General features: G+C 45.2%; 1 protein-coding gene across 6 annotated transcripts in view; it reads right to left on the reverse strand.

The window, feature by feature from the left end:
* Positions 1-13,773, reverse strand: part of CARD11 (caspase recruitment domain family member 11) — a 108,164-nt gene that overhangs the window by 30,280 nt on the left and 64,111 nt on the right. For 4 of the 6 annotated variants that reach the window (XM_027527029.1, XM_027527032.1, XM_027527028.1 and 1 more), the window contains exons 2-3: positions 9,825-9,958; positions 1,073-1,285 (exon numbers count right to left, since the gene is read on the reverse strand). In XM_027527029.1, the coding sequence (XP_027382830.1) occupies positions 1,073-1,285; positions 9,825-9,831 (220 nt within the window). In that variant the 5' untranslated portion in view covers positions 9,832-9,958. Of the gene's footprint in view, positions 1-1,072; positions 1,364-9,824; positions 9,959-13,773 lie in introns of all 6 variants that reach the window. The other 2 variants (XM_027527034.1, XM_027527033.1) reach the window with 1 other exon arrangement.

Here is a 13,773-nt window from a genome sequence, read left to right on the forward strand (position 1 = left end):
TAATTTCCTTGGCAGTTTTCAGTGTTTATCCTACTGGGTCCACTTACTGTTTCCATTTCTTGACCCTTCCTTAAACATTTTATTTTCAGTTATTTCTTCCTTTGAGGTCCTAAAACTCTACACTTCCCCTAGGATAGACTTAATAAATAAACTTCATCTTATGTCAATTGATGTTTGTCAGAGCTACCTGGAGCACTGTGTTGAGAGGGGTTCTAAAGTTACATCCAAGCTCAGCAGGAAAGCTTGCTGTGATTAGTGATGTCTGTCATATAAGCAAAAGAGAAGCACAGCCTGCAAGCTACTCATCGCCCATCATACTGTGGGCAAGTGAGTTTCAAGCCTCTTAAACTGGGAACCACAGAAAGAAATGTATTTTATATTGTGACCACATGCTTACACACAAAGATGTATTTTGTTACAAACATATATGTGTATACACACACATACGTATATAAAAGCAGAACAATGTTTACAGACCACACTTATTTTACCTTTAATGAATGTAATAAAGTGTCATGGACCCCTAGGCAGTCTGGAAAAGCCTATGGACTCTTTATCAAAATACTATTTTTAAACTGATAAAATATATTGGATTATAAAGGGAATCAATTATAAGAAGATACAGTTAACAAATATTAAATTTGTGGCTCCATAATAAATGTGCTTCTTTATTAATGCATTAAATAACTCAATCTCTCAGCAGGTCTAATAACTGCAATAATTTCAAGGGAGAGATGAGTATAAATGGTATTTTGGAATATCTCTAATAGCTGAAATGTGATAAGCTATCTGGAATGCTCACTGTTGACAAGGTCACAAGTACTGCTAATCACTGTGGTCTACTGCTCGGCTATGTTCATAACTGGAGGGAATGCTAAGTCTTGGTGTAGGTTAGTAAATACAGAGGCACCGTCTCCATCCCCCTGTCCAAGTTCACAGATCTGCTCTGCACATGGACAGCTGGGTGGGGGACCAGGGGTGGCCAGAGGTGTGTGGACTCCAGTTAAGAAACCCCGGAGTGAGGGAAACTTCACATTGCTGCTGCTTGCTGGAGAGAACCCGCCGGGGTTACCTGCCCGGTTGATCTTGGACGGCAGCATGGGGGCGTTGAGCACCTCGTCTTCATCTTGCTCGTCGATGACCTTGCACTGGCGCAGGTAGGGCGTGAGCTTGGCAGGGTTGATGTAGCGACTGAGCATGTGCCTGTTGCACTCCACATTCTCCCACAGGGCGTCCTCCTCATCCTTCAGCGTCTCCATGTAGTCGTCCATCTCGGGCGCTCCTCCTTCCAGACACAAACCCCAACACCGTTAATCAAAGAGCCTCGCCGGACGAGCTCTATCACCTCTGGAGAGATCGGGATCTACCGTTAAAGAAGGTAGAGAAAAGAATATACAGAATTTTACCTTTTATTTAAGAAAGAAAGGCATGTGAATACAGACAATATAATTCTTTATGTGCTAAACATAAACAATGGATGAATAGGTCATAAAATGAAAAATTATAGAAAGGGGAAATTTTGCAGTTGGTGTATATCCTTTCCATCCAAGTTTTTATATCTTACTAAGAATTTATCTTTCGGAAAACAATATACACTATACTTTTTGTTTTACAGTTTCACATAAACGGTGTCATACTATATGCTTTCTTGTTTCCTTTTTCAACTTGTTTTTTTCCTTTATGCATTTATTGAGATTTACCTAAGTTGATACATACAGACCTAATCCATTCATTTTTAAAAACAGCTTTGCTGAGATACAATTCATGTACCATATAATTCACCTTTTTAAAAGTGTACAATTCAATGCTTTTTAGTACATTCCCAGAACACAATTCATTTTAGAAAATATTCATCACCCCCCAAAGAAACTTCCTACCAAGGGTAGCAGTCACTCTCCACTTGCCTCCAAGACCGCCCCTCCGCAGCCTTAGGCAGTCACCCACCTACTGAACCTGTAGACTTGCTTCTTCCGGCCATTTCACTTGAACGGGATCACATAGTACCTGGTCTTTTCTGACTGGCTCCCTTTCAAGGTTCATCAGTGCTGCATGCGGCATGTTTCAGCACTGCTCTTTACTGAGGAACACTTCTTCATTGTTTGGCTATATCGCACCTTGTTTATCCATCCATCGACGAGTATTCGGGTTGTCTGCTTATTATGAATTGTGCTGCTGTGAAGATTCACATGCAAGTTTTTTTGCAGAGGCGTTTTTATTTCCCTTGGGCAGATAGGCAGAAGTAGAACTGATGAGCCATATGGTAACTCTGTTTTAACATTTTGAGGAACTGCTAAACTGTTTCTCAAAGTGGCTGCACCCTATTATATTCCTGCTCGCAACATACGAGGTTCAGATTTATCCACATTCTTGTCAACACTTGTTACTGTCCATCTTTTTTTTTTTTTTTACTGTAGCCGTCTGAGCTGGCGGGAACTGGTATTTCACTGTGGCTTTGATTTGATTTCTCTGAAGACTAACGACTGAACATCCTTTGTGTGTATCGGTCACTTGTGCCTTGAGAAACGTCTGTTCAAATCCTTTGCCCGTTTTTAAGCTGCACTGTTTTTATTATGGATTTTTTATGTGTTCTGGATACAAGTCAGATATGATTTGCAGGTATTTTCTCCTGTCAGTTATCTTTTCCTTTTCTTAAAGGTATTATTTGTAGCATAAAAGCTTTTAATTCTGATGTAGTCCAATTTCTTTTTTCACTTCTGGTTTTGGTGTGTATTTAGGAAACCACTGCTTATTTAACTCAAGGTTATAAAGATTTACTTCTACTTAGTTTTCTAACAGTTTTATACTTTTAATTCTCACATTCAGGCTTATGATGCATTTTTGAATTAATTTTTGTGTACGGTGTGAGGTAAGGCTCCAACTGTTTTTTACATGTGGATATTCAGTTGTCGTGGGACTTCCTTGATGGCTCAGTGGGTAAAGAATCTGCCTGCCAATGCTGGACACACAGGAGACATGGGTTCCATCCCTGGGTGGGGAAGATCCTCTGGAGGAGGAAATGGCAGCCCACTCCAGTGTTCTTGCCTGGAAAATCCCACAGACAGAGGAGCCTGGCGGGCTACCATCCAAAGGGTCGCAAAGATTCGGACACGACTGAGTGACTGAACGTGCACGCGCGCGCACACACACACACACACACACTCACACACACACTCAGTTGTCTCAGCACAATTTGTTGGAAAGATTCTTCTTTCCCCATTGAATGGTCTTAGCACCTTTGTCAAAAATCAATTGACCATAAAAGTTTAAGTGTTTATTTCTGGACTGTCAATTCAATTCCATTGATCTGTCTTCATTACTGTAGATGGATAGCTAAGTTTTAAAATTGGGAAGTGTGAGTCTTCCAACCTTGTTCCTCCCATTTCAGACTGTTTTGTCTATTCAGGGCCCTTGGCAGTTCCATGTGAATTTTAGGAATCAGCTTGCCAATACTTGAAAAAAAAAAATCTGGGATTTTGACAGTGAATACACTGAATATGTAGATTAATTTGAACAGTAATACTCTCTACCAGTTACATGTTATGCTTCGAGAATATGGCTTTCCAGGTGGTGCTAGTGGTAAAGCACCCACCTGCTAATGCTGGAGAGGTAAGACAGGCCGCTTCAATCCCAGGTCAGGACGATCCCCTAGAGAAGGGAACGGCGACTCACTCCAGTATTCTTGCCTGGAGAATACCACGGACAGAGGAGCCTGGTGGGCTACAGTCCATGGGGTCGCAAAGAGAATATGGACTGTGTTTCTGCTAATTCAGGTCTCTAATTTCTTTCAGCAATGCATTGTAGTTTCCAGTGTACACTTCTTTTGCTAAATTTATTCCTAAGTGTTTTATTCTTTTGGATGGCATTATAAACGTGGGCTATAGTCTTCATTTTATTTGTCTTTTCAATATGGATGCCTTTCCTTTTCTTTTTCCCCCCTCTCTAATTCCGCAGGCTAGCACTTCTAACACAGTGTTACACGGAAGGGGCAGGAATGGACATCCTTGTCTTGTTCTTGACTACAGGGGAACAGCATCGTCTCTCACCATTAAGTACAACGTCACCGGGTTCAGTGAGTGTGTTTCAGACATCCTTCATCAGGTTGAGGAAACTCCCTGAGTAATTTTGTTGCAAAAACGATGCTTGATTTTGTCAAATGCTTTCTCTGCATTCATTGAGATTACCATATAGTTTTTAGTTTTGATTCTATTAATATATGACATTAACTGATTTTCAGCCATTAAACCTTGCATTCTTGCTGTAAATCCCAGTTTGTTACAGATTGGCTGGACTTGGTTTGCTAGTATGTTTTTGAGCCTTCTGGCATCCATAGCTATGAGAGATTAGTTGGTACTTTTCTTTCCTCAAGATGTCCAACTGGTTTTGACATCAGGATAATTTTTATCTCATAGAGCAAACTAGGAAGTGTTCCTTCCTCTACTTTTTGGTTAAGTTAATGAAGAGCAGGCATGTTTTGTCTTTGTTTGGTAGAGGCTTTTCTTGGTGGGTAGGTTTTTGATTACTAATTCTTCACTTGCTGTACCTTTGCTCATATTTCCTGTTTTTCTTGAGTCAGTTTCAATAGCTTGTGTCTTTCTAGGAATCTGTCCATCTCAGGTAAGTAACCAAATTTATTGGAAACAACATTCGTATTTTTCCTTTATTTTTCTTTTGCCTCATTTCTTCAACAAGGTTAGTAGTAGTGTCCTTTCTCTTATTCCTGATCTAGTAATTTGAATCATCTCTCTTTTTTTCTTGGTCAGTCTAGCTCAGGGTTTGTTGATATTTCAAAGAACAACTTTTGGTTTCACTAATTATCTCTATTGCTTTTCTGTTCTCTAACTCATTTATTTTTGTCCTAATATGCGTTACTTCCTTCCTTCTGTTCACTTCAGGTTCACTTTGCTCTTTTTTTTCTAGTTTCACAAAGTGGAAGGTCAGGTTACTGATTTGAGATCTTTAAAAAAAATATTAACATGTATAGCTATAAATTTCCCTCTGAGTGCTGCTTTAGTGACACTGGTTAAGTTTCAATATGTTGCATCTCCATTTGCCTCAAAGTAAAATGGGAAAACCCAAACGAACCTTTTGGCTAGCCCAGTACCTTTGGATATAAGGTTTTTCTCCTGTAGATGATAAGAGATCTTATTTTTTAAATCTAATCTGACAATCCTTTAATTTCTATTGGTTTATTCATTCTTAACTGCTGTATATATTATTCCATTGCCAGGATATACCGTAATTTATTTCTTCATTTCTCTAAAATGGATATTTAATTTCCCCCCAAGTTTTTATTTGAACATTTAACATTATTTGTAGTTAGAAAAAATGTAAGCAATCCAGACATTCTTCAGTAGATATTCTATGATCCTTTTGCATTATGGAATGACATTTGAAAATATGTGGTAACATAAAAAAGATTCCAAGACATTGTTTTTTAAAAAGTAAATACATGCATATATTCATACATGTTGTATAATTTAAAATGGATTTGGGGGAGGCCTGGCGTGCTGCGATTCACGGGGTTGCAAAGAGTTGGACACGACTGAGCGACTGATCTGATCTTATCTGATCTTGGTGGTCCAGTGGTTAAGAATCTCCCTGCCAAAGCAGGGGACATAGGTTTGATCCTTGGTCTGGGAAGATTCCGCATGCCGAGGGACAACTGAGCCTGTGCCCCACACTACTGAGGACCACAGCCTAGAGCCCACGCTCTGCAACAAGAGCAGTCACCGCGATGAGACGCCTGCGCGATGAGACCAGAGAGGAGCCCCTGCTCGCCGCAGCTGGAGAAAGCCCACACAGATCAGGGAAGACCCAGTGCAGGCGAAATTAATAAGTAAATACAATTGGAAACATATATTTGGTCTTTGCCCCTGGTTCTGAGCAAGGAGCTCCAGGATTCCGAGAGGGATATCCCCCAGAGGGATAAGACTGTTTTTTGGATGGTGATGAGATGACTCTTGGGTAAGGGGCCCCAGGAGCTTCAGGATGGGAACTGAAAAACCAAGCAAGTGATTATAAGATTATAACTTTCAAGGGAGAGAGGCTAAAGATTGAGTCCAATCACCATTCCGATAATGAGTTAATCAATCATGGTTACGTAATAACACTTGATAAAAACCCCTGCACAACGCGACGCAAAGAGCTTCCAAGTTTCTGAACTCAAGGCCCTGCTGGCACGGGTGCCATCTCAAAGCCAGGGAACAGACGCCTCTGTGTCCGGGGGCTCCTCGCGGGTGCTTTCATTTGTGTCCTTGACAATAAACTGTCGTAATAAAGTACAGTGTTTTCCCGAGTTCTGTGAGTCATGCCAGCAAACACAGCACCTGGCCAGGAGGCTCGGGAGACCCTGACCTGCGGCTGCCGAGCCAGAGTGCAGGCGGCCCAGGGCGGGGCCAATGCCCGAGGTGGGGCAGGGGGCGGGGCCAGTGTCCGAGGTGGGGCAGGCGTTAAGGGCCGAGCCCTGGGCCTGTGGTGGCCTGGCTGCCTCTGGGCAGTCAGTGTCAGAACTGAACTGAACTTGTGGAAAATATGACACGTGCTTGGTGTCGGGAAAACATCACACATTTGGTGTCGGAAAAATAACACAGTGCAGTGTAAAGTCACTCATGTAAGGCAACACCTGTAATTACAGAGGTAGGGCTGTGTGTGTGTGTGTGTGTGCGTGTGTGTGTGTGTGTGTGAGAAAGAGAAGGCCAGCGAGAAACAGGGAGAGGGGAGGGGAGGGGAAGGAGGGAGGGGGAGGTTTGAGAGGCTCTGATTACACTGATTCTATCTAAGACGCAGGATGAATTCTGAGGTTACTGGGCAGGACAACTTGGATGTTATCAGTACTATTTACAACACACACGTTTCATCGTATTACTTGCATACTTTGAAAAAAGAAAAAAAGAATCAGTAACAAAGATGACAGCCCAGTCTAGGGCAACAGAGACACCACTATCTAATATCTGCCTTCCCACTCCCGTCCTCAGATGGCCACAGATCTGATGTCTGTGCATGCGCGCTCAGTCGTGTCTGACTCTTTGTGACCCCATGGACTGTAGCCCACCAGGCTCCTTTGTCCATGGGATTCTCCAGGCGAGAATACTGGAGAGGGTTGCCATTTCCTTCTCCAGGGGATCTTTCTGACCCAGGGATCGAACCCCCACACCTCTTATGTCTCCTGCATTGACAGGTGGGTTCTTTATCACCGCGTCACCTGTTTGTCAGCTGTTTGTTAGAATCGGACATGGAACAATGGACTGGTTCCAAATTGGGAAAGGAGTACTTCAAGGCTGTATATTGTCACTCTGCTTATTTAACTTATATGCAGAGTACATCATGCAAAATGCCAGACTGGATGACGCACAAGCTGGAATCAAGATTGCTGAGAGAAATACAATAACCCTTGGATATGCAGATGACACCACCCATATAGCAGAAAGTGAAGAGGAACTAAAGAGCCTTTTGATGAAAGTCAAAGAGGAGAGTGAAAAAGCTGGCTTAAAACTCAACATTCAGAAAACGAAGATCATGGCATCTGGTCCCATCACTTCATGGCAAATAGATGGGGAAACAGTGGAAGCAGTGAGAGACTTTATTTCTTGGGCTCCAAAGTCACTGCAGATGGTGACTGCAGCCATGAAATTAAAAGACACTTACTCCTTGGAAGGAAAGCTATGACCAACCTAGATAGCGTATTAAAAAGCAGAGACATCTCTTTGCTGACAAAGGTCCATCTAGTCAAAGCAATGGTTTTTCCGGTAGTCATGTATGGATGTGAGAGTTGGACTATAAAGAAAGCTGAGCACCAAAGAATTGATGCTTTTGAACTGTGGTGTTGGAGAAGACTCTTGAGAGTCCCTTGGACTGCAAGGAGATCCAACCAGTCCCTCCTAAAGGAAATCAGTACTGAATATTCATTGGAAGGACTGATGCTGAAGCTGCAACTCCAATACTTTGGCCACCTGATGTGAAGAACTGACTCACTGGAAAAGACCCTGATGCTGGGAAAGACTGAAGGCAGGAGGAGAAGGGGATGACAGAAGATGAGATGGTTGGATGGCATCACCGACATGATGGACATGAGTTTGAGTAAACTCTAGGAGTTAGTGATGGATAGGGAGGCCTGGTGTGCTGCAGTCCGTGGGGTCGCAAAGAGTCGGACACGACTGAGTGACTGAACTGACTGAAAGAGAGAGTGGGGCGGGTGAGTGTGCTGGGGGCAATTAGCTAGAAGGTGCATCGGAGTGGCTGGGGGCTGCATGTGGCTGCAGTAAAGCGCCCAGGCAGGTTGAGGCTGCGGAGGCAGAGATGGTGTAAGGCAGGCGGAGGAAGTACGTCTGCTGGTGGAGCTGCAGTGAGAGACCCCGAGGACCCTCGAGAAGCGGCTGGCATCGTCTCTCTGAGTGTACCACTCTACTTCCCAGCCCTGTGAGCCTTGGCCACTTGTAATGTCTGGTTCTTGTTCCGTCAAGAATCTCCCCATTAATCTGAGCTGTTTTAAGTGGGCTTTTGCTATGAACAACCCAAGCACCTTGAGTAAAAATATCTATGTGCTATTATGAGCAACAACTGGTTTACAGAGGTGAAAAATGGGGACGTTCCATCCAATGACCTTTGCCCTTTTGCTCGTATCCTAAGCACTGGCCACCTGGGTCACGTGGGGAGAGTTCGTGGTTCAGTGCAACACAAATACATCTCCTACAAGCACTCACTCTGACAATGCGTCAGCATGATAGTTTTCCATTCACAAAGGAAAATACACTCACCTTCACTATTTTTAAAGAGTCAACATCCTAAGAAGTTGACTCAGCAAGTCATTAAGTGGGCGAACACTGCTTCGTTCATCCCCCTTTCCTGCTTGTGGAATCCCTATTGTCTTCAGGAACCAGGTGGCCTCATGTTTCAGGGAGCAACTTCTGAGCAAGAGGTGGATCTTTTTTTGGTCTCTACATAACAAGGTAGTCTTGTTTGATGTCAGACTAAGTATGTGAAGTCTTTATGACCTGTAGAACCTGCAGGAAGTCTGCTGGGGGGAAATTCTGGTGCTCTTCCTTGACCTTTGATAGGAACACAAGGAAGGGATACAGTCCTTGAGCACTGGGGTGCTGGCGTGTGAAGGTGTGTGTGACGCTGGGATTGCTGCAGCCATCATGTGACCTGAGGACTCCTCTAAGGACAAAACTAACACCCTCACGATGCAGAGCAGAGAAGTGGAAAGACCCTGGGTCTCTGGTAGTGCTGCCTCCTGGGTACTCACCTACAGGCACCTGCTGTGGTTGAAAGAAACTTGCTGAAGAACATGTTCAAGGCTCCCAGGCCACGTTCTACAGGAAGGGCTATTTTGCACACCTATTTATTTTTAAAGTTCTTTATTATTATTTTTTGATCACACAGAATGTGGGATCTTAGTTCTCTCATCAGGAATTGAATCCACACCCCGTGCAGTAGAAGGGTGGAGCCTTAACCCCTGGGCCACTAGGGAAGTCCTTTGCTCACCTTTTTACAGGCCAAGGAGACTGCCGGCCAGTGGACAGCCCCGTGGCAGCTGCTGGCCTCACGGCCCTTCCTCATTCACTGGAAACATGGATCGTGTGGAGCCCTCTCTGCTATGGCACAGTTTAGCATCTTTGTCTCGACCTCCAAGCTGAAGCCTCCCGCCAGCCCCGATGGTCACATCCCAGCTGACTGACCTCAATTCTCCGCCAGATGCCCGCTCGCTCAGCGCCTGCTTCCTGCGCCTCCCTCTGCCTGGAAACCACCCCTCTCTGCTCCCCTGGTGAGTCTCAGGAAACCCTCGCTTTACATTTATTTTACATAAAAGAGATGATGTGACATACCTGGCATAGGGTCGGCGCCTGGCAGGTGGACGTGCCTGCCCGTCACTGACGTCTGACTTCTTTCTACTCCTCCCAGCCGGGGCTGGGCCTGCCCTCAGCCAATCTCCTGGGTGTGGAGTCGTGCGGGCCAGGATCTGTGAGGGGGAAGATGGTCCGAGTTAGCACAGAGAACCTCTCAAACAGCGAAGGGGGGCCCTGCTCTGGAAGGAAAGAATGAAATGATCCCAGAGCCCTCATCTCTCCAGGGGATGGACACGCCGTGGACCGGGGCCTGGAGCTGCTGCAGGACAAGGGCTTTGGTTCGCACCCACAGACAGCGGGAAGGCCACCGGCCCCGGGTCCCCACACTCGGGCGTGGAGAGAAGGCCAGATGGTAACCATGGGGCTGCTTGTGGCCAAGTGCAAGCCCGTCAGAAGCCTCTGATTGAAGCATCTGCAGAGCAGAGCGGTTCTAATCAGCTGCTAACTCATCAGGTCAAAAGTAGCAAACCATGCTCCTGAGTCCAGAAGGGTTCCCTTCACTGAGAGTCACGTCTCAGGCACCTACCCCTGCGGGTTTGGGCAGGGACATGACGGTGCTTCCCCGTTCCCTGTGGTGACCGGCAAGGCCGTCTTGTCCATCAGGCCCTCCAGGGGCCCAGCTGGGGCTGTGGGTTTGGGGCGAAGGGCAGCTGGGGAGGGGGAAGGTGAGGAGGGGCAGACGCTTGTCTTGAGAGCTGCTGGGGTCCCTTGGTGGCGACTCCCACAGCTCCACTCGGAGGTGACGGGGACCCGGGACACCATCGTTTAATCAGAAACTTGCTGGGTTTTGGCTTTGAGGATTAATCACAGGTGACACCAGATCTCCCAGGGCCGACAGAAGCTCTTGTTGTCGGGTGTCAGCTTGGATAGGAGTGAGCTGTCACAGACCCTCAGCTCCAGGGTGGGGGTGGGGAGACGGGCTTCTCTGGAGGTCACCGTCTCCTTGGTCTGCTCAGCACCGTCCTCAGGGCAGGGCCGGCCTTGCCCCACAACCCCGCCCAGGGAAATGACACTTCTCTGTATTTGCATTAAAAAAGAAGAATGCACTTGCATTTTTCCTCTCTTATAATCAGAAGAAAAACCTTTAAGAAAATTAATTGTAAGACAGGTTTTAATTGCAGGAAAGGGAAAGCAGGTTTGTGTAGGAAATGGCAGCCCACTCAGGTATTCTTGCGTGGGAAATCCCATGGACAGAGGAGTCTGGCGCGCTGCAGTCCACAGGGTCGCAGAGTCAGAGGCGACCGAGCACACACCCACCCAACTACCAACTTGGTCCTAAGGTCGGAGAGAGGATATGTTTCCTGAGAGACTGACTCATCGGTTTAACATTCAGCTGGTGGAAACATCATCCCTGTGCTTGCAGACTATTTATTCTGCCAGGCACTTGGCTAAGCCTAACTGCTGGAGAACTCTTTGAGACAGGTGGTTTTATCACTATCAACATCACCACCACCACCACCACCATGACCATCATCACCACCATCATCACTACAGTACAGCCAAGAAAAATCAGGCCTTGGACAGGTTCAAAGTCATCATTAGTGCAGAAGGCAGGATGTGGACTTCCTTTAAATCACTACTATACAGTCCCTAGAATTGCCTTAAAAAAAAAGTTCACCTTTTAAACGACTCTCATCAGTAGGTGTGGGGCTTCCCTGATAGCTCAGTTGGTAAAGAATCCCCCTGCAATGCAGGAGACCCCAGTTTGATTCCTGGGTCGGGATGATCCCCTGGAGAAGGGAAAGGCTACCCACTCCAGTATCCTTGGGCTTCCCTGGTGGCTCAGCTGGTAAAGAATCCGCCTGCAATGCGGGAGACCTGGGTTTGATCCCTGGGTTGGGAAGATCCCCTGGAGAAGGGAAAGGCTACGCACCCCAGTGTTCTGGCCTGGAGAATCCCATGGATTATATAGTTCATGGGTTCGCAGAGAGTCGGACACGACTGAGCAACTTTCACTTTCACCCAGTAGGTGTATGTACAAAATGTCCCTGAAATATCACTTTAACAAGCATAAGATAGAACTAAAACCAAGCTCTTAAGATAGCAGAGCAGATACTGGCTCAGGATTCAAAACAGCTCTTGCTTCTTAAAGGAGGACTCAATTGCTTGGTGAGTTATGAGCTTCCTGTCGTCGGCGTTATTCAAGCACAATCAGCCAGCGATTATTCGCCCTCCAGCGAAGCCCACGACGCAAGCAGAGCTTGGAGCACAGTTTGTGTTGCCTGTCGCTTAAGAATAAACACACAGCCAAGGATCTCTCCATGTTCGAGAAAAGTCTCCATGTGAAAGGAAGAGATCGAAAGAGGCAAACTGCCACAAGGAAGCTGCAGGAAGCTGACAACGCACACAAGAGAAAACTGAAAAAAAAAAAAAAATCCAATAATTAAAATCCATGAAGAGAGCAGGTACGATACTGCGGCCACAGAACAATGCAGGGTGCTTTGACAAGGGGATAATCAAAGAACAAGAAAAAGTTCTTAAGAGATTAAAATCAAGTAAGTGGAAGCTTAAAATCAATAGAAAAGTTAGAAGATAAAGTTGAGGAAATATCCCCAAAAGTTAATAAAAAGTTAAAGAGAATGAAAATAAGAAAGGAGGAGGGGGAATGAGGTCAATTTAGGAAGTCTAATATCCAATAACGCGAAATCTTAGAAAGAGGTTACAGAAGTATGCTTCCTTTCTTGTATGTCTTGTGGGGATACAGTATCAATTACGGGATGAAATTATCAGAGACACTAGTATTAGAGGATTCTCCACATGCAAAAACATGAGTATTTAGTTTTGAAGGGTCCTTTGAGCACTCAATACAAATTAGTGGAGAAGAACCTTCTCAGAGTATCATCCTGAAATTTTAGGGCACTGAGGAATAAAAGGAGACCCTAAAATCTTCCTGGGAGGAAACATCAGGCCATGTGCAAAGGACTAGAAGTAAGTCTGGCATCAGATCTTTCAACAGCGATGCTGGAAAGTGGGGGACAGTGAGATGACACCTTCACGTTTCCGATGGAAAATACTTCTAAACCCAGGATTCTATACCTTACCGAACTATTGTGTGCGAAAGCAGAATGATGCTATTTTCAGAGAGGCAAGGACTCTAAGCATCCAGCTTCCATGCATCCTTTCTTAGGAAGCTACTGTAGGATATACGCCAGCAAAATGAGAGAATAAAACAAAAATATTAAGGCCAGGAAACAGAGCAGCAAGGAGTGTTCCAGGATGACAGGGATGCAGCAAAGAGAAGCTGGCCAAGACTGCAGCAGGACCATGGAGGGCCAGGGGGAGTAATGAGTGGTTATCTGACATCCTTGATAACTTAGACATCATTGGGCAAATGACAGGTGTGAGAGTCAGACAGAAAAAAATTGAGGACAGGTATGATAAAAAAAAAAAAGGGCTTCCCTGGTGGCTCAGAGGTTAAAGCATCTGCCTCAAATGCGGGAAACCTGGGTTTGATCCCTGGGTCGGGAAGATCCCCTGGAGAAGGAGTGGCAGCCCACTCCAGTATTCTTGCCTGGAGAATCCCATGGATGGAGGAGCCTGGTACGCTACGGTCCACGGGCTCACAAAGCGTCGGACATGACTGAGTGACTTCACTTTCACTTTCATTTTATGATTAAAAAAGCCCCAGCCAATGAAAAGAGAGGCAATATTAACTTTGGACAAAATAAAAAGGTAAGAAGGAAACATAATCCCAGCATACAATTTGCCTCAACTTGAACAATATTTACCTGGTCATGATAGAGTAGCAGGTAAACTGGTCAGAGTGTGCCAAGACGATGGTGGGGTAAGTGCATGGAGTGGGGACTAGGAAAGGGAGACAAATTATCATCTACCTAAAGGCATGTCGACAAATAATGTCTTAAAACCGACACATCACTAAATAGCAACGTAAGCACATTACTTAGAAATAAGGACGTAAGGAGCAGAA

The sequence above is a fragment of the Bos indicus x Bos taurus genome, chromosome 25 (assembly GCF_003369695.1).
Source record: "Bos indicus x Bos taurus breed Angus x Brahman F1 hybrid chromosome 25, Bos_hybrid_MaternalHap_v2.0, whole genome shotgun sequence".
NCBI lineage: Eukaryota > Metazoa > Chordata > Mammalia > Artiodactyla > Bovidae > Bos > Bos indicus x Bos taurus.